The 26,431-nt window shown below is 47.1% G+C and overlaps 1 protein-coding gene across 1 annotated transcript in view; it reads right to left on the bottom strand.

Moving 5' to 3' along the window:
* The window catches only part of PHKA2 (phosphorylase kinase regulatory subunit alpha 2), a 779,558-nt gene that overhangs the window by 28,539 nt on the left and 724,588 nt on the right, over nt 1–26,431 (bottom strand). The window contains exon 32 of the mRNA XM_078657648.1: nt 17,420–17,473. Coding sequence (XP_078513774.1) covers nt 17,420–17,473 — 54 coding nt within the window. The remainder of the gene's footprint in view (nt 1–17,419; nt 17,474–26,431) is intronic.

The following is a 26,431-nucleotide window of genomic DNA, read 5'->3' as shown; positions in this document are numbered from 1 at the left end:
ATCGAGCAAGGGCTCTCCTCATCATTGGAAGACACCCCATACCACCGCCGAACACAGATGCCATTTATGAACCCGTAGACATAGCAGGCTGTGTTTGTCTTCTCTGATGTTTAAAGATCCCGCAAGGTGTGGGAAGATCAGAGATATGCCCTGATTGCTCAGAAACTTCCAAAGACTAACAGCTTTCAGACACAGAACCAACTAACTCCCTCAGCCCTGTTTGTTGGAATACCACATGGCGGTCGTATTGTCCGCGAGTACCTGCTCTTGTTGCCCTTTGATTTTTGGAAGAAAAGCTTTTAAGGCCCTTGATCTCCATCTCCCCCAGATGGCCTTCCCAACCCAGTAAAAATGCATCTGTCACAATGGTCAGTTAAGTGTGGGGAAATGACAGAGGTCTTCCACTAGTCCAATTGCAGTCTAGCAGCCACCAATGCAGGTCTTTCACAGTCTCCTCCAACACATGGATGAAATTTGACAGAATTCCTCAGTGTTGAGCCCACTGAGACTTCAAATAAAACTGCAAAGCCTGAATGTGCCACTTGGTATGGTCCCCAAGCATAATGCAGGAGGAGAAGAGGCCCAGAAGTCTCAGAGTCACTCTCACCAAGATCGAGGCTGAATATCCCGAATGTCCTAGATTCGATGAGGCAGAGGTATAGCTCAAAACAATACCATGTCCAGTATAGCTCAGATAAAAGGGAATCTTGGTGAAGGAGTCAGGTGTGACTTCGGCACATTGATAATAAAATCCAAAGACACCAATAGGTTGGCCGTCATCGGGAGACGGTTCGCAACTGCCTGAGAAGAGCCCGCCTTTAACAGCCAGTCATTGAGGTATGGAAAAATTGGTTGTGATATGGCGCAGGACACGCCGTCTACTTCCAACATGGCAGCAGCCGATAATGATATGGAGATTAACAACTCTACCCAGCCACGCACAACCAAGTGCCTTCGAATGCGGCCAAATTTAAGAAGAACTGCTCCTTTTCTCCAGAGACGCGCAGAAGGAGGAAATCTTGATCAAGGAGGCAGAACCATATGGGACATGAGACCGGGTAATGCAGGACAAGGAGGCAAGTAGCTTTTGCGGAGACCAGGTGATGCAGGACGAAGGGGCAAGTAGCTTTGGGGGAGTCCTGGTGATGCAGGACGAGGTGGCTGACAGCACAGCCGGAGAGGAAGTAAATGAATGCTCTGCGAGCACTGTGCTTGGTTACAGTGGGCCTGAGGAGGTGTGAATGCTGAGAACCCCAAAACCACAGCCCTGGAGGGTTGTGGTCCCTGGCAAGTGCCACTGGAGAGCATAACTATTTTTAGGAGGTGGTGGGAGGGCTTAAAAGGGTCATAAATGACTCACGTGTGACATTCATGAGGCTAGAAGTCACCCTGAAACCCACTTGCATTTTTGTTATTGTTTTGTGCGTGGCACCAGGTGAAGGGCACAAAACACCTAAGGACTCATTCCTTTCAAGTGATAGCACAGTGACTGAAGCTGTGTTTTATGTGATTATTTCGAGGGGCACCATACACCCTCCGAAGGGTGTGTAACAGGACCACCTCACTCCTTTCGCCAAGAAGAGGAGAAAGAGAAGGAAAAGGATACCAAGAAGCACAGAAAGAGATAAAAACATTATTACCTTTTTTTTGTTGTTGTTTTGATTCTTTTCTTTGAATAGTTGTCTGTAGATTGTTGTTTTCTCCAATAAACACCCCTTAATATCGATTACCAATAAGTGTCCTTATGGCTAAGTGTGTCCTAATCCCTACATTGCTATTCCAAACCTCCGCAAATGTGATGTAACCTCCGCCATCACCTTTGTGAACACTCAAGGTGCACTGGTCAGCCCAATTGAAAATGCTCTTGTCCCACCTGAAAACTCAGATAACGTCTGGGAGCCTGCACAATGGGAATGTGAAAGTATGCATCCCGCAGATCCCATGCTAACATCAAGTCTCCTAGATCCAGGGCAGAGAGCACTTGAGCCAATATGAGCATTTTTAACTTGTCCTTCCTCAAAAAGAAATTCAGGGGTCGAAGATCTAAAATGGGACGAAAACCCTGTCATTTTCTTTTATTAGGAAATAATGGGAGAAACAATCAGCCCCTACTTCTGAAAGTGGAACTCTCTAACAGGGTCTGAACGTCTGGCTGAAGAATTGACAAATGGTCCACTGAAAAGAACTGTGGTGGTGGAGGAATGTTCGGACGGGAATATTTGAAAAGGTAGGGAGCAACCTGGTGCCACGACCTGGAGCACCCATTGGTCTGAAGTTATGCTCCTCCAGGACGGAAGGTAGTAGGCGTTATGACCCCCAACTGGCCAATCGGGAGGCATCAAGGTCAACTTAGAGAGGCCTTGATGTTGCTGCAGAAGTGGGGTGAACCACGTCCTCTTAATGCCAGGTTGGACTGCTACACTGATGGTATGTACCGTCTTTGAAGGTATCCTCTATCAAACCCCGAAAGGGACACTGTTATCTCTCAAGAGCAGTATCTGATTTCCCCCCAGACAACCTTTAGCCATCAAGTAGTAAATTCATCAAAGAATACTGGTCATCTGTTGACAACCCAGTTGAATGGATCAAAACATGCCTTCTTAATACCACAAGGGTTCCCCAGAATCTACCCAAACAATATGTTGTATCTAGTCAAGATTGTATTGAAAGGTTTGCAGCACCCTGCCCATTCTAAACCAAACTTTTCAAAATCTTTTAAGTATCCTACGGTATTGCTGGGAAAACATCAGCAACTCTATCCCACAAGGTGGAAGAATATCTTCCTAACAGACAGGGAATATTTACGCAACTTAGGACCTAACTTGTTGAAGGAAAAATGCTTCTACGCATATGCTTCCATCTTCTTAGACTCCCTATCAGGTGGAGTGCATGGAAAAGCATTCAGGTTAATACAATATGTAGAAGCCTGTACTCTCATACTCTCCGGAGTTGGATGCTGAAGGAGAAAATCCAGATCTCCCGGAGCTGGTCGGTCCCTCCTCGCAATCTGCCTGTTTATTGGAGGCAAGATCCAGGATTACCTCATTAAATGGTGATAAAGGCTCCTGCGACGCCTATGAGGGATCCAAATTTGAGTCAGTAAAGTAGTGTTTACCTCCTGTGTAGGTAAAACTAAATCAAAAGTTCCCGCTGCTCTGCGTATTACAGTTGCAGAGGATGATGTCTCCTCGGTAGCCACAACTGGTTTAGGAGATGATAAACCTACATCAGGCAAAGTGTCAAGACAGCTAGCATCTTATAAATCCTCAAGTTGATATTCTGCATCCAAAAGATACTCTCCCCTTGAAAGAACTGGCTCTGACCTACATATACCATAGTTGAACTGACCTTCAGAATCTGACATAACAATCGGATCTGCCGTTGGCGCCAGCAATGCAGATCCTGGTATCATATGCATCCTCGGACAAGGAACCAGTGGCATGAATTGCAGTGCCGGCAAGAATGAAATTGTAGGATCAATTCCCATTATTCCCAACGTTGTAGGCCTCGAACCCAAACGAAGAGACACAGTTGGCATGGTGGATGGATCCTTCGACGTTTGACTAATCAGAGGCCTCCACGGATCCGTCGAACCCAAAGGCGTACCAACAGGATATGGTCAACACCAAAGATTGAGTCCATAGCTTTCTTAGCTGGTGGATCTGATCTGGCGTCGCTACTGGAAGACGAAATGGAAAAAACTTAGAAGAAGGATCTCTATAAGGTTGATATCAAGCTGGAGAACAACTTCATGCACACAAAAAAGCAATTTCCAGAAGAAATTAACCAACAATTGCCGAATGACAGCTGAAGCTTTGAATTCACGTTGATTGTGGCAACAAGAAAGGAACTGACGCCACCGGGAGAAGGTGAGGTATATGTAGGGAAGCAGATGTCACATCTGCATGAGAGGGAATCGCACGCGGAGCCATGATGTTGCCAAATGCCACCTGTTGACGCTGGAGGGTATTGCAATACAAATGTGTCTGGAACCGGTCTGACGCCTGGAGGTATTCACAAGGTGAAGAATCTGTGGTTAGAAGTCCCTTCCAGAAAGGTATTTCACTGATGAGTGCAACAGAGGAGGCAGGTCTAAAGTGAGTATTTTACATGTATTCTGAACTGATGTACGCATGATGTTCAGGGAGACACTTCGTATCCTGTCTATCGGATTATAGAATTGAACGTTCACCACTTTATTAGGTGAGTGAGGGAAACAAATATGTATTTTCATTTACATCAGTGAGGGGAATACCTATAAAAGCAAAACATAAGAGAAACCAAATAGGTAACTGCTGAGATCTTGTGTGTACGCAAAGAATCAACATCCATGGAGCACATCAATGCTATTGGTATTTTACTGCAAAATACATGCATGTATCAAAGTATGTATTTGGTACTTCTATAGCATGAACTCAGCTAAAAGTGACCTATACATGCTCTATACATGTTCAAAGACAAGCATAAAGTCAATGAATATGAGGGGTGGAAGTTGGTTTTTGCATGGGTAATGCTCTGTGATGTAGTATTCTATAATGAGGTCAGTCATCAACTCTTTCCTAAATTGGAGCAGCGTTGTGGCGGTCCTGGCAGACGTAAGATTGTTGTTCCAAATCCTGGGTGTTTAGAATGAAAAGTCCTGCTGTCCTGTTATTTCTTTACACAGGGAAGCTGAACAATGAGCTTAAGTGCCCACCCAGGCTTTTGGCATTTGAGATGTTCATCGGTCATAGCATATTGCTTTCTTTTTGCAAGATTAATCCAAACACTCATTTGCTGAGAGAGCCATTCTCTATTATTAACGCACAAGTTACTACTTGTGTAACGATATATCTGTAAGAGACATTAGTTAGTATTAGATTCCTTACCTTAGTATATCCCCAGGCGTCAGACTGGATCAGGAAATTTTTGCGTAGCAGTACCCTTGCGCGTCGGTAGGCGTCGTCTGCGGCTCCGCGTCCGTCGTCGTGGGCGCCGTGATGACGTCGTCGGAGTACTTAGACGCTGCCTCCGCGTGCTGACGTCAGTTCTTAGACACAGCTTTTCCGCGCCAGAAACGCAGAGCCATGTTAAAAAACAACACTGGTGCCATTGAAACTAGGGCCCTGAAAGGGGACAACCCTAACCCTAGATATTGGTTCGCAGAACGGGGAGGATGGGTGGGTCGGTAAGGAATCTATTACTAACTAATGTCTCTTACAGATATATCGTTACACAAGTAGTAACTTGTGCATCTGAAAGAGACACGTTAGTATTAGATTCCTTACCTTAGAATAGATACCCCAGCAATACCAACCCCGGTGGTGGGTCTGCGAACCAATAATCACACCAGAAAGTCCTGGAGGACGGAATGGCCAAAGAAGCCATCCCTCCGGACTTGGCTGTCCAGGCAGTAGTGTCTTGCAAACGTGTGCAGCGATGCCCAAGTAGCTGCCTGACAGATGTCTTGTAAGGGCACACCCCTGCCCAGGGCAGTGGTAGTCGCCGTTGCTCGGGTAGAATGAGCCCGCAGTCCAACCGGGGGCTCCTTCCTAGCCAAGGAGTAGCATGCCTGGATACACAGGATGATCCACCGGGAGATGGTCCTCTTGTGCACCGCTTTCCCCTTCTTAGCGCCCACGTAACCAACAAAGAGTTGGTCATCCACCCGGAACTGGCGTGTGCGATCCAAGTAGAATGAGAGCGCACGTTTTGGGTCCAGACGGTGGAGCCGCTCTTCCTCTTTAGAGGGATGCGGTGGCGGGAAGAAGGTTGGCAAGGTGATGGACTGCCCAATGTGAAAGGCCGTGACAACCTTGGGCAGGAAAGAAGGTTTGGTACGAAGCACCACTTTGTCCGGATGGACAGAAAGGAAAGGTGGAGTACAAGAAAGAGCCTGGAGCTCACTCACTCTCCTGGCAGAGGTGATGGCAACCAGGAAAGCAGTCTTCAAAGTCAGAAGGCGAAGAGGATAGTTGTGAAGTGGCTCAAAGGGAGCGCACATCAGGAATGTTAAAACCAGGTTCAAGTCCCACTGAGGCATCACAAACGGAACAGGAGGAAACGTGTGAGTGATGCCCTTAAGAAATCTGTTTACAATAGGGGACTTGAACAAAGAAGGCTGATCAGGTAGCCTGAGAAAGGCTGAAAGGGCAGAAAGGTAGCCCTTGATAGTGCCCAGAGCAGAGCCCTGCTGGGCAAGAGAAAGAAGGAAGAGAAGAACCTCAGAAAGAGGGGCAGAAAGAGGATCCACAGCCTTTGCTGTGCACCATGCCACAAATCTGTTCCACCTGCAGGCGTATACCGACTTTGTGGAGGGACGCCTGGCTGCCAGAATGATGTCACAGACTTCAGGAGGCAAGTCAAATGGCCTCAACTGTCGCCGCTCAATCTCCAATCATGAAGGTGGAGACTGGACAGGTTCGGGTGGAGGACCGTCCCCTGCTGCTGCGACAGAAGGTCCTCCTGAAGAGGCAGACGAACCGGGGGATCGACAGACAGACCGAGTAGCTCTGGATACCAGTACCTTCGAGCCCAGTCCGGAGCCACAAGGATGACTTGGGCCCGGTCGCGCCTGATCTTCTTCAGCACTCTGGGCAGAAGTGGTATAGGCGGAAAGGCGTACAACAGACCTCAACTCCACTCGCGACGAAAAGCGTCTCAGAGCGAGTGCCGCCTTGGAAATTCCAACGCGCAGAACTGATGACATTGCGCGTTCTCTTCGGTGGCGAATAGATCTAACCAAGGCTTTCCCCATCGCTGAAAGAGGCCTTGCGCCATGTAGGAAGGTAGATCCCTGACTATGGTTGACCCCAACTTTTTGCCTGGTGTTTTGCTGGTTTTCTGACTTAGTTGACCTGGGGCCCTGCTATTCAGGACCCCAGGCCTACTGCTCTCTCTGTAAAATGGATTCCATGTACCTTAGGTACATATCTAATTGGATACTGAGGCACCTTATCAGTCCCTGTACAGTGTACCTTAGGTACCCAGGGCATGGGTGTACCCAGGGCCTACCAGGGGCTGCAGCATGTATTATGCCACCCCTGGCTGGCCATCCAAATCTGACACAACTGGCTGCACGACAGCTGGGGCAAGGTGGTGTAATCACCCTTTGCTTTAGATATAGTATACCTATATCTAAACCTAAATGGGCACACAGATCTCCTATCAGTCACTCCTATGGCAGGCCTTGACAATCCTGAAGGCAGAGTGCTTGGAATCGTGTGAGATGGTGCTCTGGCATGAGCTGAGCCTGTCTGCGGCTTTCGGGATCTATCCCTTAGCCGTTTCCATGATAACGCATACCATATACTCTTAAGTGCATTATAATCCTCGCGGTTATATGCCAACTCTGGTATCGCTTTATCAAAACATGTCGAGTAAGGTGTCATACGAATTGGAATACTAACCCCTCGCCAATTCTGGCGACGGGGTTAGCATTCCACCCTTCTAGAGGGACACGACATGTTGGTAACCTGTAACCCCGGTTAAAGTCTGACATAGCCTCAGCTTCCACAAAATGGATGCTGCCACCGAGACACAAGTCTGCCCTCCTGCTGCTGGGAGTCCTCCCAGAGCAGGAGGCAAGGACAAAGGGTTTCCTGCCAGGGGCGGTGCCAGCACCGTCCCAGACAGGGTTTTGTGTATTCTAGGTAGGCAGGGCTTTAGAGGAAGGTGACTGCAAGTGGCACCCCGGTGCTCACTGTGCATAGGCCGGCTTGAACCAGTTCCAGGGGCACACCAGACCCTGGGCTGGGGAAAAGCCCGCCAAAGGAGAGGGGTGTAACCACCCCCCTCCTAGTCCCACCCATAGGGCAGGACTTAGTCGCGTGCCAGCCCCCTTTTGCAGGATAAAGGTAGGAGCAGGCCCCCTTCCAAATCAGATCATCTTTGAATCCTGAAACTACTTTCCACGAAAGGAACTCAAGACTTCTTCTCAAGATTTCTCCCTTGTGACTAAGGAGTAGTCACCCTGCATCAGCAGGCACCATCCAAGCATCGCGGTCTGCTGTAAGTCTCTCCTCCGGATCAAGACTGCCCAGCTCGACGAGAACCGGCTTCCCTGGCACCTCTGACCTCTACCTACATCGTCAGTTACGCTGAGATTCGTGGGTGCGACGAGACCTCGAGGGACCGGCCATCATCAAGACTGCATGACGCTTGTCCAGCACGACCACCGAGTGACCCTCGACTGAGTGCTTTGGGGTAAGAGAAGCCCCGACCCTGAGCAGCTCCAGCACCGAAGTCCAGCCCCCTTGCATCCACGAGATCTGCGTGGGGCCCTTCTGCTCTTTGCTGCTCACCGCGTTGTCCAGGTCACTTGCCCGTTGGCTAGTGGCCCTCCTGACGACGAACCGACAACACCGCTGGTCTGGTTGCTCCAGACTGGCCCTTGCTCCCCTCCAACAGAGGAGCACCCCGGACCCTCCTGGTCCACTCCTGACGCCATTTTAAGTCCACCGCGTGGGCTTGCATTTGCCAAGACTTGTTGCCCCAATCCTGGGCCCAGCGACGTCGACAGCAAGTATCTTCGTGGGACAGCTCGCACCTCCATCCTGGTCGCCGACAACGCCTCCTGGTCTGAGAGACTGCAGAGCCCAGCAGCGCCCACTCACCTGGTCGAGGTGACTTCGCCCGGTGCCATCCTGGTGCCCACCTAAATCACTGGCTATTGATTCAGAACTTGGTCCCCTCTGCTTACAGGTCTTCTTCTTCCCTGATCCAGGCTTGGATCACCACGAACTTCTTCACTGGCCGCCTGCCAGCAACTTCTTTCTTCAGGCTCCTGGTTCTTCAACGAGGGTTTCCGACGCAACTTGAACCCTATGCAGCCGCAGCCCCTGGGCTAGGTAAACTGAGTACTCCGGTGCTCCAGCATAGTCCAACACTCCAAGTGTTCGGATCCACTCTTGTTTTCGACCCACCTAGTCGGGTTCGCCCGAGAACAGTAACTTTGTGATTGCTAGTATTCCTAGACTTGTTCCCGCATTACGCGTGAGAGTTCCCACTCTGCACACGTCGTCCCTAGGCCTCCTGCTTCTAATCCAAGGGTTCAGCATTGTAGGCCTAGCGTTTCTACAGTCTAGAAAAGTATTACTTACCTGCTAGTAATTTCGCATTCCACTTGTATAGTATATGGTTTTTCGTGCCCCTCGGGCATTTGTGTAAATTGTGCGACTTTAAGTATTTTTATAAGAGTTTTGTTGTGTGCTTAGCTCCCTGTCTCATAAAGAGCCAGGGTAGACTTGTTAGAAATAAATATACATTTATTTTCATAACAACTTGTGTGGTGTCCTTTCACTTGGTGTTCAAGGGGTATATGTGATGGTAAAACAGCTGGCTTAACACGCCCTCTAGAGTCTTAGCCTTAGACTGCTCGTATCCATGCTACTAGGATAGCTGGTCTATAAGGTTGACTTACAACCAATCATCAATAAGGGTTGTCTGGACTGATACATAGTGATCACTAGAATAGTGAGCACTGCATATCGGGCCAACTCCTCACACGCCACGTCCAAGTTCAGACGCCATTCGTGATCCATCATGCACCGACGGCTGAGCTCGTCCGCCCTGGCGTTCAGAGAACCTGCCAGGTGTTGAGCCACCAGGGTCACGCCCTGGCGTTCCAGCCATTTCCAAAGGCAAAGAGCCTCTTGACAAAGGATCCACGACCCCACCCCGCCTTGTTTGTTGCAGTACCACATGGCGGTGGTGTTGTCCGTGAACACCTGCACTACACTCCCCCGGACAGAGGGGAGGAATGCCTTCAGTGCCAGACGAATCGCCCTGAGCTCCAACAGGTTGATGTGGAGCCGGGTCTCCGCCGGAGACCAGAGGCCTCTGATCTCCGCCTCTCCCAAGTGGCCTCCCCAGCCCTGGAGGACGCGTCCGTCACAACTACGTGCTCCGGTTGGGGAAGGGAGAGGGATCTGCCGCTGACCCAATCGCGGTCAGTAAGCGACCACTGCAGCTGTCTCGCAGTGCCCTCCGAGATCAGGACGTGGTCGGATAGGTTGCCCTGATGCTGGGCCCACTGAAACTTCAGGTCCCACTGCAGAGCCCGCATCCGCCACCTGGCGTGATGCACCAGTAGAATGCAGGAGGCCATCAGCCCCAGAAGCCGCAGCGTCAACCTGACCGAAACCCGGGATAACGGCTGAAAGATGGGAATCAGAGCCTGAATATCCCGGACCCGCTGTTCGGGCGGATAAACCCGAAACTGCGCCGAGTCCAGAACCGCTCCGATGAAGAGGAGATTCTGAGAGGGACACAGGTGTGACTTCAGCACATTGATGGAGAACCCCAGCAGATGCAGGAGGTCTGCCGTCGTCTGGAGGTGGCTGACGACTGTCTGGGGCGAGCCCGCCTTTAACAACCAGTCGTCGAGGTAGGGGAAGACTGAAACCCCTAACCTGCGCAGATGAGCTGCGACCACCGCCATCACCTTCGTGAACACCCGTGGGGCGCTGGTAAGGCCGAAGGGGAGCACGGTAAATTGAAAGTGCTCGTGGCCCACCATGAACCGCAGGTAGCGCCGGTGGGCAGGCAGGACGGGGATATAAAAGTAAGCGTCCTGCAAGTCCAACGCTACCATCCAGTCTCCTGGGTCCAGAGCAGCCAGAACCTGAGCCAGAGTCAGCATTTTGAACTTCTCCTTCCGGAGGAAGCCGTTGACGTTCCGTAGGTCCAAGATAGGGCGTAGGCCCCCTTTGCCCTTCTTGGGTACCAGAAAGTAGTGGGAGTAGCAACCACACCCTACTTCTGGCCCAGGAACGCGCTCGATGGCCCCCTTGGCCAAGAGGGCCGTAACTTCCTCTTGCAGAAGTTGCAAGTGATCCCCCGATACACGGTGGTTCTGCGGTGGCATGGCTGGAGGAGTCGCCTCGAAGGGGAGGGAGTAGCCCCTTCGGACGATTTGCAGCACCCACCTGTCCGATGTGACAGTGCGCCAGTGGAGGTGGTGATGGCGAACCCTGCCCCCCACTGGCGTCACATGGGCCTGAAAGCACGGACTAGGAGGGTTTTGAGGCGGATGCTGCGGGGGAAGGTGTGGACTGACCTCGCCGCTGCCCCCGACCGCCTGGGCGGCGGTTCCCACGGCCGCCACCGCGTTGGGTATTGCCCTGCGGTGCGTGGCTGGCGGCACGTGTGGGCGCACCTCTTCCGTGGCCACGAAAGGAGTGATAGGCAGCCGATTGCTGGCGTTGGCCCGAGAGGCCTAAGGACTTGGCCGTAGCCCTGGAGTCCTTAAAACGCTCAAGCGCATGGTCTGCCTTGTCGCCAAAGAGGCGACGGCCATCGAACGGCATGTCCATGAGCGTGCTCTGGACATCTGCCGAGAAGTTGGCGGACCTCAGCCAGGCGTGGCGTCTGACCGCCACCGTCGTTGCCATCGCTCTACCCAGCGAGTCAGTGGTATCCAGCCCACACCGGATGGAATACTTGGCTGCATCCCGGCCCTCCACAAGGGCTTGGCCGAGTTTGGCCCGTACCTCCAACGGACACTCTGGCAGCACTTCCGCGACCTTATCCCACACAGAGTGGGTGTAACGTCCCAAGAGGCAGGCGGTGTTGGAAGACCGCAGGCCTAAGCTAATGGATGAGAAGATCTTCTTCCCATACTGGTCATACCTCTTGGATTCCCGATCCGGCGGGGCCGACAGGAATGCGGTTTGGGAATTGGAGGCCTGGATGACCAGGCTCTCGGGGGTAGGGTGGGAGGACAGAAAACATGGGTCGCCCGGGGCTGGGCGGTGGCGTCTGGCCACGTTCCTATCTACGGGCGAACCCGTAGCGGGCTTGGACCAAGTGCCCAGAAGAACGTCAGTCAAGGCCTCATTAAAGGGCAGCAGAGGCTCGGCCGAGCTTGACTGCGGTTTAAGGACCTCAGTGAGGAGGTTAGTCCTCACGGCCGCGACGGGGAGCTCAAGGCCCAAGGCCTTGGCAGCCCTCATCAGCACCACACTATATGTTGCCCCCTCCTCCGAAGCCACGGTAGGAGGGGAGACAAACCCTGTGTCTGGAGAGGTGTCCAGGCCACTGGCCTCCCCAAGGTCTCCTGTCCAGTCCTCATGAGACTGACACTCCCTGGTCAGAGGGTCCTCAGACCCCTCCCAGTCCTCTCCTTCACCCATCTCCTGAAATTCAGGGTCCTCAACCAATGGGGCCTGTTCATAAAAGTGAAATTCACCCAACGGCGTCTGGAGCGGCGCCCAACGGGGCCGTCCCGACGGCCGAACAGGAACGGAAGGAGGACCGGGGTCGGCGCCGCCCGAGGACGGCGCCGGAGGCGACACCTGAGGGTCCGACGCCGGGGAGGCCGTCAGATCCACCGGCGACGAACCAGATCCCGAAGGAGGACCAGCGGCGTCCTGCAGCGCCGGGCCCGAAGGCGCCGGCGGCGTCGGAACAACTGGACCCCTCGGCGCCGGTGGCGTCGGGATAACAGGGACCTGCGGCGCCGGGCCCGAAGGCGTCGGCGGCGAAGCACCCGACGGCGTCGGGGCCGGAGCCGCCGACCCGCTAGGGCTCCCAGACGGGTCCGCTGGGCCCGGAGGCGCCGCGGAGCCCGTCGGAGGAGAGAGTTTCCTCATGGCCATGAGGAAGCGCTCGATCTCCTCTGGCGTCGCGTTCAGCCCAGGGACCGGAGGGTGTGGAGCTGTACGCGGCGCCCGCGACTCCGATGGAGCCGCGTGGGTGGTGTCACCCGAACCAACGGCCGCATCGCGCGAGCGTCGGGGGAAGTCCGAGGAGCGATGACGCCGCTTGGACTTCTTGTGCCGCTTACCTGACGACGACTTCGACCCGGAGGAGTGCGGCCTACTCTCGGAGCTGTGGTGGCTCCGAGCCCGCGACCTGTCCCTCGACCTCCCATGGGATCGGGACCTCTCACGGCGCGGGGCCGACTGCCGGAGTTCGAGGCGCCTACGGGACCGCTCCCGCCTGGCTTTCGAAGAGAGGGCCCGGCAGTCGGAGCAGGCCTTGTCGTCGTGGTCGACGCCCAAACACGACAAACACACACGGTGAGGATCCGTGACCGACATCAGCCGGTCGCAATCGTCACAATGCTTGAAGCCGGGCATCCCTATCGGCACCGATTCGGAGTCGAGAGACTTCGAAATAGCAATCAAAAAGGATCAAAAAGTTAGTCAAAAGTGACTAGGGTTACTGCTTTTTCCAGATCTGCGCTAGCTGGCGCGGAAAAAAGAAGAACTGACGTCAGCACGCGGAGGCGGCGTCTAAGTACTCCGACGACGTCATCACGGCGCCCACGACGCCGACGACGGACGCGGAGCCGCAGACGACGCCTACCGACGCGCAAGGGTACTGCTACGCAAAAATTTCCGGATCCAGTCTGACGCCTGGGGATATTCTAAGGTAAGGAATCTAATACTAACGTGTCTCTTTCAGATACCCGAGTTATCAGGAGCACATTTACAATAATTAATCCTTCATCAGTGCTCTCTCAGGTCTTCAGGCATTGCCTGTTTACCAACTTGTGCATTATTAATAAATTAATGGAAAATTAGAGTTTAGCAGATGAAGTATCATTTTAACACACCTGTCTTGTCTTGCCTCAATACTGCTTGGTTTTAAAATGATCCATGTTGCTGAGCCGGTGCTAACTGCCATGTGGTATGACATACTGTAAATAGTGGATCAAGGTGATGGTTATACTGGATAATTTACACTTGTCTGCTGCTTCTCTGGTTCTTCGTGGGCCCTTTAGTTTCTGCTAAATGTTTTCTGACTAATCAAATGCTGAAATGCTTCAATTTCTCTACATTTATCTTCCACTGCTTCTTTACCCCATTGTTTGCCAATGTAAACAAGCATTTACAATGCAATAGGTCTCCCAGTATTAAAGTTTGAGCTATTGGCATTGTATATTACAATGTGTTACATTAATTTGTTATCAAACTCTGAATTGTTGTATAAAGATGATTTGTGTCACGTGACTTCCCTACCATCTCCTGCATGGCCTGCTGCCTGCAATGTCGTAATGCAAGAGGATGTTCCTGAAAGAACTTTACAGTCTACTTCAGCAAATGTGACTTTGCCTATTCACTGGATCAACAGGTGTGAATGAAAAACTCCGACTCATAGCTTCACAATAAAGTTAACAGTAACGCCAGGGCTGTAGCAAGCACCCCCACCTGCAGAGACACGCTTTGAAGTGGTGGGCGGCGGGCAGCTGGCTCTCAGTCACTCACGCCTTCTCTATGAAACTGGCTGACAAGTGACCCAGACTTTGTTATTTCTCACGAGACGTCTTATTTCCTTTTTGCACAAATTACACAGAGTGCCGAGGAGTAATGGTATTAAAGAAAACAGGAAGCGGAACATCTGAGCAGCTGCTTACACCAAGAGAGTTCCTCTACAGATGTTCCAAATGTTTTCAACGTAATCCCTTCTAAACAGTTCCCTTGGGAATTGTTTTATGCAGCTCATGCAAAATGTGTACTCTGCCAGCGGCAAAAAAAGTGAAAAATACATGCATGGGCGCTGTTAAATGTCATCTCATCTGGGGCCGAGTCTTGAAGGTGTGCGCTAGGGACGGACGCAGCTGGGCGCCTCATTTAAGCCCTTTCACTGTCATGTGTACCTTTAACTCGGAATTTCTCAAAGATTGTGGATAAGCTGCATTGCCCACAGTTCGGAAACAGTGAGCATTATTGCTTCTCTGTTTCCCAGCGTTGCTGCCTGCAGCTTGTGTACTGTGAGAAACTCATAGTTAAATGCATGTACCTTGGAGAACGGAACAGCAGCCCTCGCCGTGCTCTGCTCCATCGCTGCTGTTCATGCTACCTGCCTATCTTGAATACCACTTTTCTTTCAATTGTGTTCACCCCTTGCGTCTCTCTCTGCACCAGTCACACATACAGTAGTGTCGGTGTCACACATACAGTAGTGTCGGCCCCGTCTCTCAGTATACTGTCATAAATTTTTTCAGGCTGTCTCCATAAGCATTGCCTCGCTCACTGTCTCTGTCTATTTTAGCCTCGCTCAGCATTCTCCCTTCTCTGTCCATCCCCCCCGTTGTCTAGCTGCCTCTCTTCTCTCTTTGTATGTCTGCCCATCTTCCTCTAGCCTTTCCTGCCTCCCGTTCTCTCCACTACACCCTTGTTGTCTCTATGGTCACAGCTGTATGACGTTATGTTTTATATGTCCCTGTCAGCTTGCGTGCCTCACCCTGTCCTTGCCACTGCCCAGGTAAATCAAACCTTCCAAAATAAACGAAACCGTGTGTTTCCTGTCCCCCCTGCAATGGGACATATTCTATGTGTCTCCGTCCGAGCCCTAAGTCCTCCCCCGTTTTTGGGCGCTGCCTCTCCTGTGTGGTAGATTTTCCTGGGTAATTTGTGCTGGCATGGTTTGAATGAGTCTGGGTGAGCGGAAACACAAGCTGCGTTTTCTTTGCAGTGCATAAAATTATGAAACGTACCACATTTATTAACAACAGAGCGGTGTCATGCAGTGCAGCCCTGGTGAAAAGCAAAACATGCTAGAGGGTACTTTAAATCAATCATAGCCCTTTCATTCCTAGTCGGCACAAGTGTGCACATTTGCAATACGCTGGAGAGCAGACCGTTCCAACTTTTGAATTTAAGAATTGGGGCATAGCACATTAGTTGCACTTGTTTTCCCCACATTCCAACTCGAGCAAACTCGGTTTTTACACCGTCTGCCCACGTAATTTGCGCCAGGTTTACCAGTGAGAATCATGGCGGCAAAGCCTGCAGGCACGCAGAGTTGGTTTCTTGATCTGGGTACACATGACTTGTTGCACTGAATCAGCAATTGTGCCGGACTAGGAATGAGGGCCTCTTCACGGAGTAAAACGATGATAATACGGAAAATGGATGGGCACATTATCTGACTTCTGTTTTAGCGCAGTTCGAGAAAGGCTGCATGGATTACATTACCTAACGTGGAGGTGAAGAACACTGGTTCTGATCCATTCCCAACATATGACCTACCACCAGCAGATATTGGCCGCCCAGCCAGCACTTCATCTCAGCGAACCTGCTCCTGTACTCCCCAGCTGGTCGTGTGCGCGTGAGGAAAACTACCGTGGGGCGGGACTTCCGTTTCCTGCTGGAAGCCGCGCCCACGGAGTGCCTGCCCAGGAGAGGAGCGGTGGCGGCTGAAGTCCGGAGTGGCGGTAAGTGGGGGCGGGGGGGCGCTCGGTGCACTTGTGGGTGTGTGTGTGCACGCGTGTGTGTATGCGACAGCGGGGGTAGGTTCTCTGTATGTGTGGGTGCGTGCGTGCCTGGGCGCTTGTGTGTGTGTGTGTGTGTCTGTGTATGCGTCTGTGTATGCGCATGCGTGTTTGGTGAAAGAGCTTCCCGGGAGACAGCAGCTGAGCGCGTTCGCGAGCGCGTGCCCCGCTCAAATAGCCTCCTTGAAGAGGCAATGCGCGCGGCCAGCGCTGTCTCCTGGGAAGCAGAGTCACTGACAAAAGATCTCCTGGCGGACACAGCGCTGACGCGCTGTTAAACGCCAGGAGACCTAAAAAGTTCTAATATGGAGTGTCACTAGCATGTATACATACCTATAATGAGTCCTCAGATTGTGAATGCATTTGGAATTCAGTGAATGGTCTTGAAAACACTGAAGCACTATAAAATGATTACTTACTCTGGATCAACAGCATCAAGATATCATTGATCCCAGATGGCTTATCTTTCAGAGAGGCTTGCCTTCTCAATACAGAGTATATCCCTCTTCTTGCACATCATTTTCCCTATAACACAAAATCTAGGTGCAGTCTAACATGTAAAGGGTACCATGGGACAACAAGAAGTCCACAAGATTAAGAATTGCTCATAGGGAAATTTGGTTGTAAAACAAACTTGCTTTCCATCCTATCTCAACAGTTAGAGGGTAATAGTGGCAAGGAGAACTGACTTTAGTAGTGCACTACATGCTGGCCTTCCCGACTTTTACTTTCATGGTCATCAGGTGGGCTGAGACTGCTGTTATCTAGATGATTTGCAGACTGAAAGGCATGATCATGGGTTAGGGGACAGCAGAGCACTGCAATGGTTACCACTGACACACAAGCCCAATTTATTCTGCCGTGCATGACCATCATTTGCATTCCTCAATCGTTCTATTTATTTTATCTTCCACAAAACATTACAAGATAGACTCCTCTTTCATTTTCAGTGTTTTTCAACAATGTCAATCTTTAGCCTTGTTTTATGAGTATTTGAATGTCCTGTTTTCATAAAATGCTTAGGCAGATCTTAAGTCGATTGCACAGCACCTAAAACATTTTAGACTGTTACTTCCACCATCATTCACACACTGATTCACAGATACTGTATTAAATTGTAGCATCTGCCAATAACAACTAGGCCTAAGCATGTCACGAGTCAAAGTCTACCATAAATTGGGCTCAGATTCTTATAAAACAAAATGTAAAGTCCATTACCTCTCTTGTACTAGAGGACGGCAGTACATATCCATCAATTGAAAGGCCGTGGCACTAAAAGAATGGAAGACAGAACAGCATAAGAACACAGTACATTGTGAACATAATCAACTGCAATTCATTGCATGAATTAATTGATGATTCATTCACCCCCCTGAAATATTCGTCTATACAAGAACTCACTAGTGGGAAAGAAGAACACATTGTTAAAAGTAATAATCCCAACAACATTGTCCCTGACAAACCAGAAAAAGGTTTTTAGTATAAGCACACCTTAGGTTAGAACGTAAAGCTTTCAGAAATAACAAAATACAACAAACACACCCCAAAGGGGGTCGCTAGGGTTATGGCTACAGAAAGGTGAGCCATCATGTAAGTCAGGAAAGAAAATTGACGGCAAAATTGATTACTATATCGGACGATTGTGTTTTTCCAAAATGCAGACCCCTGCAATGTTTTAAGTATCAACATATGAAGATAAATATGTCTTGTGTATATTTAGATGCTGATGCCACAATTCATACACTGTGGGTGCTCCAACTTCATCTCTACACAACAGTGTGGCTTTCTTATTTATAGACCAAGTTCAGAAATCTTCGTCTAGCAAGAAATCATTTGGCTTCACATCATTGATATAATTATGCAAAATGTCCCCGAAAAAGATACCATTTATCTCTTGGAAGGACTGTAATGATCTTTAGTCTCTGGGAACCAGATATTCTTTATGGATATTTCATGAGAAGTAGGTAAAGATAAAGTTCTAGCAATGTCGCAAATTTCTTATAAAGAAATTGTAATTTCCCCCAAGGACCACATAAAACTGAAGAAATGTGCCACAATCGATCAGAATGGAGTGTGACTGAATTCTAGAGCAACAGATCTTACTGTTCCTGCTAAACCTAAAATGTGCAAGGTTTTTTCTAAGACATTTAGGCACTACGGTAACTTTGTGCACTATTGGACTTCTGGATTTATGAAAGGCTGAGATTTCCTAGCTAAACACACAGTCTGACTGAAGATCACTGAGAAAGGCTTATGGCAGGTTGTCTTGGTACACGTCCATGATGCACCAAATAGAAGATTCTAAATTTTTCCGACATTTCTGAGAGTGCCTCAGGCACAGGTCTTCTTGTGTGAGTATGCTAAAAATCTGCTTGATGGTCTTAAGATGGAAAGAGCAAACCTTTATCATCTCAAAGAACAGTGATATTTTTAATTCCATTATACGCTAAGGCTAAGATCTCCAGTTTCTAAATATTATTTATTTTTATGTTACTTAAGGAGTTTGCAAAATTCCACATAAGACAAATGGCAAAGTAGCACAAGACATAAATAGTAAAGAACGGGCATCGACAATTAAAAACAAAAGACCTTCAAGATCATCTTTAGACATTTTCCATGCATACAACTCTCTCAAGTATTTCAGGAGCCACTTATAAGGAACAATAAATGGTGGCAGGGACTGCTGTCACTTATGTGTATCTGGAAGATAGACCCACAAAGTGTAGTCTGTCTCCAGGGCACACACACTATAAATGGTCAACATGCGCTGGAAGTTTTCTCTTAGCATGTGGAAGGCATTTAGGTATTTTTCTGGCTTCAATGGCTGACCTGAATAAACCTGGAATGGGCCTCCCTAAATTACTTGCCTTCTTTAATGCCATTCCCATTGACGCCAAGGTCGAAATTGTAACTCTTAGTGAAAAAGCTGGCTCTGGCTCTACCATCAGGAACCACACTTTTCCCCAAACTCTAAATAAGGCACGGTAACGCTATGGTGGTTAGACAGGATATGCATTTTTTGAAAGGCTTTCCATTACCGCCCACCTACACATATAATGTAGCAGAATATACAATAATAGTACATTAAATAGCAGACCAAGCCTAGAAATCAACCTGGGTAATCAAAAGAAAAAGATGTCTTCAGTTGTTCCCCCACAATTGATTAAATATTGATATACTCTGAATGATGTTGACAGAAAAGTGCATACCATCATGGCCACATCTGTCATTTACTGTTTCTTAGTTCTAGAAAATGTAAACCACCAGCCTCAAAAAGTCATCATCTTTGTTCCTCCTAAAACATACAGCTTTCCTCCTAGAATGTAAGGTTTCTAGATCATCCCTTTAATGACCAGAAAGGCTATCTTAAAATTGAACCTGGACTTTGAAGGTAGCCAGTGAAGGGCTATGCCATGGAAGGCAGCTGGCTGCAGTATGTAGCATTGCCTTGCACAGAGTAAGAAAGCTATTAGGTAAGCCTGCCAGGACCTCTTGGGGTTTGACATTCTTTGACAATTAGATTGTTGGCCTTTCACTGGGATAGACTTCCATCAGGTCTGACCCATCTATTTGTTGAGTAATTTATCTCTAGAAAATTAAGTTACATGATGATCTGAGTGCCTTCCATATAAACATACAGGTTTAAGGCAACAGAAAACACTACATTTATCGATACACCTTTCCAGTAGTGTATTATACCATTGGCATCTTAGGTATTATTCACATATATACATAATGTAATTGCATAGCATCAAATAATTAATTCATCAAGTCTTATATACAAATCCTTTTGTAGATGAATATAAACCAAATGGTATAGGGGCGTCGACGTTTCGGTCTTTAACGTATCGTTTTCACCAAGACCATCCTCAGGACTATATGCTGCACAAGGTATCTACAGAAATATATACAATATATACAATAATTACACAAGATCCACTAACCTATGTCCAATATATATGATTGCCTGCTTACATTAAATTACCTTCACCACACCCAAAAGTGTCTGTACAAGGGTTTATACCAAACCACGTCAATGTATATAATACTCACTAGACCAATCCAAATAAATTCAATCATCCACGGCTCCACAAAGCGGACCGGGAATACACCTATGGGGACAGAGTGGAATTAAGTCCACATAATTGCCCTGCAGGGATTATGCTGAAACGATACCCTCCTATGTTATATGCATCTCTTACCTTAACCTTAATGATAAGGAAGTAGACACGACGAAAACGGGCAGTGCTCCGCTTAGAGTTGAATAATCTAAAAGGAAACAATAGTGTCCCTCGTTAAATACCTACTCCCTCTAATATTGCACCTAAAAGCGGACGTCTGTCAAATACCATAACTTGTTGCTTACTTGTGCTCTCGTGTTGGAGACCGGAGGTAATCCTCGTCAGTCACTGTCGGCATTACTTCAGACAGAGCAACGGGTTACCGGAAGGCAGGATATTTCATACTGGTGCGCATGCGCATATGACTGGTATAGCGGTCCCGAAATACGGCGGCCATTCCAGAGTGGTGAGTGGGACAGTGTAGACTGCTGTCTTGGGATCTTAATTTACGGATTACAACTGACAAAACCGTTATTGGATACTGTCTGGGGACCCATAAGAAAAATTAAATAAAGCTAGTTAAAACAGTCAAAGGAATCGGTAAGAATATATCCCTATGAAGCTTAATAAAACGGTCAGAGGAATCTGTGAAAATACACATATTACCATAGGTCAAATTCAATGCAATATTATAACTGATGTATTTCAGCGAATTCTATATATTATAATACTGCCAGACTGTGCCACTCTACACATTGGTTAAGTCCCTGTTCCACTGTCCTCCCTGTCCAAATCCATCTATTTTCCTTTAAAGTAAGCAGGCGATCTACATTGGTCCTCCTTTTAGACCCCTTCACAACTTCAAGTACAAACCAATTCATATCTTTCGGGCTATGTGATTTTTGGATATAGTGTTCAACTAATGGAGCTGTTAGTATTTTGCACCTAATACGTGATTGGTGCTGGGTTATTCTCTTCCTGACTTCTTGCGTAGTTTTCCCTATGTACAACAAATTACATGGGCATTGTATACAATAGATGACGTTCCTCGTCAAGCAATTTGAATGATGTTTAAAAAGAATTTGTTTTCCATTTAGTACACATGATTTGGTTACTGAGGTTGTGTCACATGCAGCACATTGTCCACAAGGGTAATGACCTATAACTGGTGCTAGCCCCCAGATATTCTGTAAGGTACTGATATTGGGTTCTTTATATGTTTTTACCAGGTGGTCACGTAGGTTCCTAGCCCTTTTGAACGCAAACCTTGGAAAATTTAGTTGTGGTTCAGCTTTTTGTATGAGATGCCAATTCTTGGAGAGAAGTCAGGAAGAGAATAACCCAGCACCAATCACGTATTAGGTGCAAAATACTAACAGCTCCATTAGTTGAACACTATATCCAAAAATCACATAGCCCGAAAGATATGAATTGGTTTGTACTTGAAGTTGTGAAGGGGTCTAAAAGGAGGACCAATGTAGATCGCCTGCTTACTTTAAAGGAAAATAGATGGATTTGGACAGGGAGGACAGTGGAACAGGGACTTAACCAATGTGTAGAGTGGCACAGTCTGGCAGTATTATAATATATAGAATTCGCTGAAATACATCAGTTATAATATTGCATTGAATTTGACCTATGGTAATATGTGTATTTTCACAGATTCCTCTGACCGTTTTATTAAGCTTCATAGGGATATATTCTTACCGATTCCTTTGACTGTTTTAACTAGCTTTATTTAATTTTTCTTATGGGTCCCCAGACAGTATCCAATAACGGTTTTGTCAGTTGTAATCCGTAAATTAAGATCCCAAGACAGCAGTCTACACTGTCCCACTCACCACTCTGGAATGGCCGCCGTATTTCGGGACCGCTATACCAGTCATATGCGCATGCGCACCAGTATGAAATATCCTGCCTTCCGGTAACCCGTTGCTCTGTCTGAAGTAATGCCGACAGTGACTGACGAGGATTACCTCCCGTCTCCAACACGAGAGCACAAGTAAGCAACAAGTTATGGTATTTGACAGACGTCCGCTTTTAGGTGCAATATTAGAGGGAGTAGGTATTTAACGAGGGACACTATTGTTTCCTTTTAGATTATTCAACTCTAAGCGGAGCACTGCCCGTTTTCGTTGTGTCTACTTCCTTATCATTAAGGTTAAGGTAAGAGATGCATATAACATAGGAGGGTATCGTTTCAGCATAATCCCTGCAGGGCAATTATGTGGACTTAATTCCACTCTGTCCCCATAGGTGTATTCCCGGTCCGCTTGGTGGAGCCGTGGATGATTGAATTTATTTGGATTGGTCTAGTGAGTATTATATACATTGACGTGGTTTGGTATAAACCCTTGTACAGACACTTTTGGGTGTGGTGAAGGTAATTTAATGTAAGCAGGCAATCATATATATTGGACATAGGTTAGTGGATCTTGTGTAATTATTGTATATATTGTATATATTTCTGTAGATACCTTGTGCAGCATATAGTCCTGAGGATGGTCTTGGTGAAAACGATACGTTAAAGACTGAAACATCGACGCCCCTATACCATTTGGTTTATATTCATCTACAAAAGGATTTGTATATAAGACTTGATGAATTAATTATTTGATGCTATGCAATTACATTATGTATATATGTGAATAATACATAAGATGCCAATGGTATAATACACTACTGGAAAGGTGTATCGATAAATGTAGTGTTTTCTGTTGCCTTAAACCTGTATATTTAGATTATTTGATTATCATACATAAAATTGAATGTGATATCACGTCTCTTATGTTCCTTTTTCGCTTATGAATTGATGTACTTGTTAAAGATTCAACAGTAAATGATTGAAAAAATTGAAATAATTCCTTAAGGAGCCTTTATCTATTGAAATATTATTACCCAGTTCCTTGGGGATAATTGGGTTGCCCTTTTCTTGTCACATTCCATATAAACAGGCATCTGAAACTCAAAGCTTATTTATTCAAGATCCAGAGTTAAAACACACACAGCTGGTGCTTACCTTCAAGGTGTTTTCAAGGGAACAGCAGCAATAAGATAGGCAGAAAAATACCTAGTATAGTGTGTCCAGATAATGTTTTAAAACAGTTGTGTAGCAACCGTTTTTCATACCCGAGGGACAAGCACTGTAGAATCCAACTCATTAAAAAGGCACAGCAGGTATCTGCCTGATATTTGTAACAGGTACATCCTATTTTAGTCTTATTTTAATCTGTGCTAAAACACCATTGTGCTCAACTATATTTACCCCAACCATTGTTAACTGACGTTTGACTGACTGACTGTCTGACTGAAGATTGAAGTTTTTTAATTTTAGATTGTGTCTTACTCCAACTCTTCCTTCTGCTGATATCATTGCTGAAGACATATGGAATTTAATTTATATTTGTTCAACTCGTTTGTATTTTCCATCTCTTGTAAGGGAATGTATACAGATATTGAACCCTCCAAAGAGAGCTGCATGGATACCCAAAGACGCAGCATGTGCTTTGTTTTGTTTTTAAGATGCTAGGGCCTTTAGATATTAATTTAAAATTCACCACATTTGGTTAGCAGACTACAGAGTACTGAGGGCCTGATTTAGTGTTTGGTGGATGGGTTCCTCCATCAAAACCTTACCGATAACCTGACCACCTTATTACGAGTGCCACTGGATATAGTAAACTTGTAATGTGGCGGACAGGGTATCTGTCAATTTTTTAACAGTGTAACCCATAAGCCAAACTTCAAATTATGCCCTTAGTGCTCTGTTACAATAGTTAACTAAAAGTTGTGAATTTTGAAATTAACATCTGAAAAATTGTGGACAATTGTGTATATGGTGCTTTAGTTGATTTTATTCATGAGTTGTGATCTGAAATTAGAACAATAAACAATAATTTATGACCCGAAGGTTAAGGTGGCTGCTTGCTGATCCATGGCTAACTTTTCTAGATCAATGGCGGGCTTTGGTTGATATGGATGCTGGTATTTTGTTCCTGTGGGCAAGTTTTACAAGAGCCTGAAAAAAAGCTTTCAAGAGTTCATGCAGATATCTCTCAGAGCAGTTCTGTGAAATATTTTCATTGATGATTTCAACTTTGCCATCATGGGTAGGAGAAGGGTCAGATTTGGGTATTAAGTGATTTGATTTTATATCATTATAAAATGCACTTTCTACAAAGTCATTTTTCAAAATAACTTGGTCTGAGTTTTGATAATTTTGGCAGATCTGTTAACTGATCAGCAAACTGTCAGTCTGATCCTCGTGGACAGTCCAACTGCTATAAGTATAAGTATTGCAACTTCTGTGCATCTTCTAGGTTCTGTGCTTGGGCCAAGCCTTCACAAGCCTGCCTGCAGAACTGATGGTTGGACTCAAAGAAATACTGTTATTAGACTAAATACTTTGGAGATGAGGCAGACAAAGGTTTTTTCTGGTATCATTGGCCTTTTTCCCGCAGAAAGTAATGAAGGCTGGAGTGAATGGGTCACACTGAATGCATCTGTAGGATGAACAGTCTGCCCACTAATGGCATGGTTGTAATTTCATATAATTTTGTAATATATTTAAAATGGACGCTTCCCCTGGTTTTAATGAACCCACCTTGCTGAAGACATACAGACCTAGATTTAAAAATGTAGATATTAAACATTGACAAAAGGGGTGGGGGGAGGTAACTGTCAAGACCTTCTAGAACAGACTTGGATTACAGATGTACAGACCAAATTACCAGAGGGCATCTATCTTCCAAAATACCTGCTTGGAACAGGAAGGAGGTGAATTTTGGATTTGCCACATGATCTTCATTAACTTTGTGTAAGACTCCAGGTTCAGATTCAGAAAAGTAGCTAATCTTCGAAGTGGGCTACCTACAATGGCTGTTGGGATTGGGACTGCTCCACTCACAAGAGAGAGAGCCCTAAAAGAGGTCCTCTGTCCTTGCAAGGTAAAAAATTACCAGAAGATGTTGTTTGGTGTGGAGTAAAGAAACCCTGCTCTCTATAACTGAGCTCTTGCATCAATGTGAGAATACTACAAACAAGTGATGGACGGAATGCTGAACAATGCAAACATTCATCCCAGTCACAAAGATCTGGGTGTAATCCATCATTCATTTGCTAACCATGCCACCCCAGTTTGAACCCAGCCTTATGCAAATCAGCCTTGACCCTGTTCCTCATGGGAACGGTCCAACCCGAACTGCCAAGCCAGGTCCTCCCTGGACCAGAAACAACATCCTGGGACAAGTTTCGGGGGAACTCCCCTCATCAGTCAGGCTAGCTTGAATACAGTGGAGCATCAGAGGGGAACAGGGTCAAGACTGATTTGCATATGGCTGGGTTTAAACTGGAGTGGCATAAGGAGCAACAAAACTATGGATTTAGGCCCAGATTTCTGTACTGGGGTCAATGTTTGACAGTGTTCAACATTCTGTCCATCAATTGTTCTTTTTGTATTTGTCACCATGAGTGGGACGGGTATGCCCAGATGCGTGTCTCCTGCTCTCAATGCCACTGGAATCAAGCTAACCTGGCTGATGAGGAGTGAAACTCCCAAACCGGTCCCAGGATGCTTGTTTCCGATCCATGGCAGATCTATCCTGGCAGTTAAGGCTGGACTGTTCCCATGGGGAGCAGTGTCAAGACTGATTTGCATATGGCTGAACTTAAACTGAAATAGCATGGGGAACAAACAGATGGATGTAGGCCCAGGTCTCTGTACTGGGGTGAATGTTTGACATTGTTCAACATTATATCCATCAATTGTTCTTTTTGAATGTGAGCATAGAGGCATTCCAATGCTCCATTTCTTCACAACCTTTCTTAATATTAGCAGTGTGAAATATGCTTAGCACGAAACTGCTGTGCCTCTGCCTAACATTCTAATCTAGTAAACACAAGTATTAGTCAGTGGAACTCTCTTTGGTAATTCAATTCTTTGACTTTGATATGTTCACTGGTGCAGAGACTTGGAAAGAAGAAAGAAGAAAGAAAACATCAGCACACAACACTAAGGGCCCGATTCACAGAACTAACTTAAGACAAAATCCTAAATTTACTACTTTTGGTATTCACAGAAGGCATTTAGTAGTAGTAAAGTTAGGATTTTGTCTTAAGTTTGACTTAAGACAAACTTGAGACAGACTTAAGACAGACTTAAGTTAGGATT

The sequence above is a fragment of the Lissotriton helveticus genome, chromosome 8 (assembly GCF_964261635.1).
Source record: "Lissotriton helveticus chromosome 8, aLisHel1.1, whole genome shotgun sequence".
NCBI lineage: Eukaryota > Metazoa > Chordata > Amphibia > Caudata > Salamandridae > Lissotriton > Lissotriton helveticus.
This window is presented reverse-complemented; position numbering and strand designations above follow the sequence as displayed.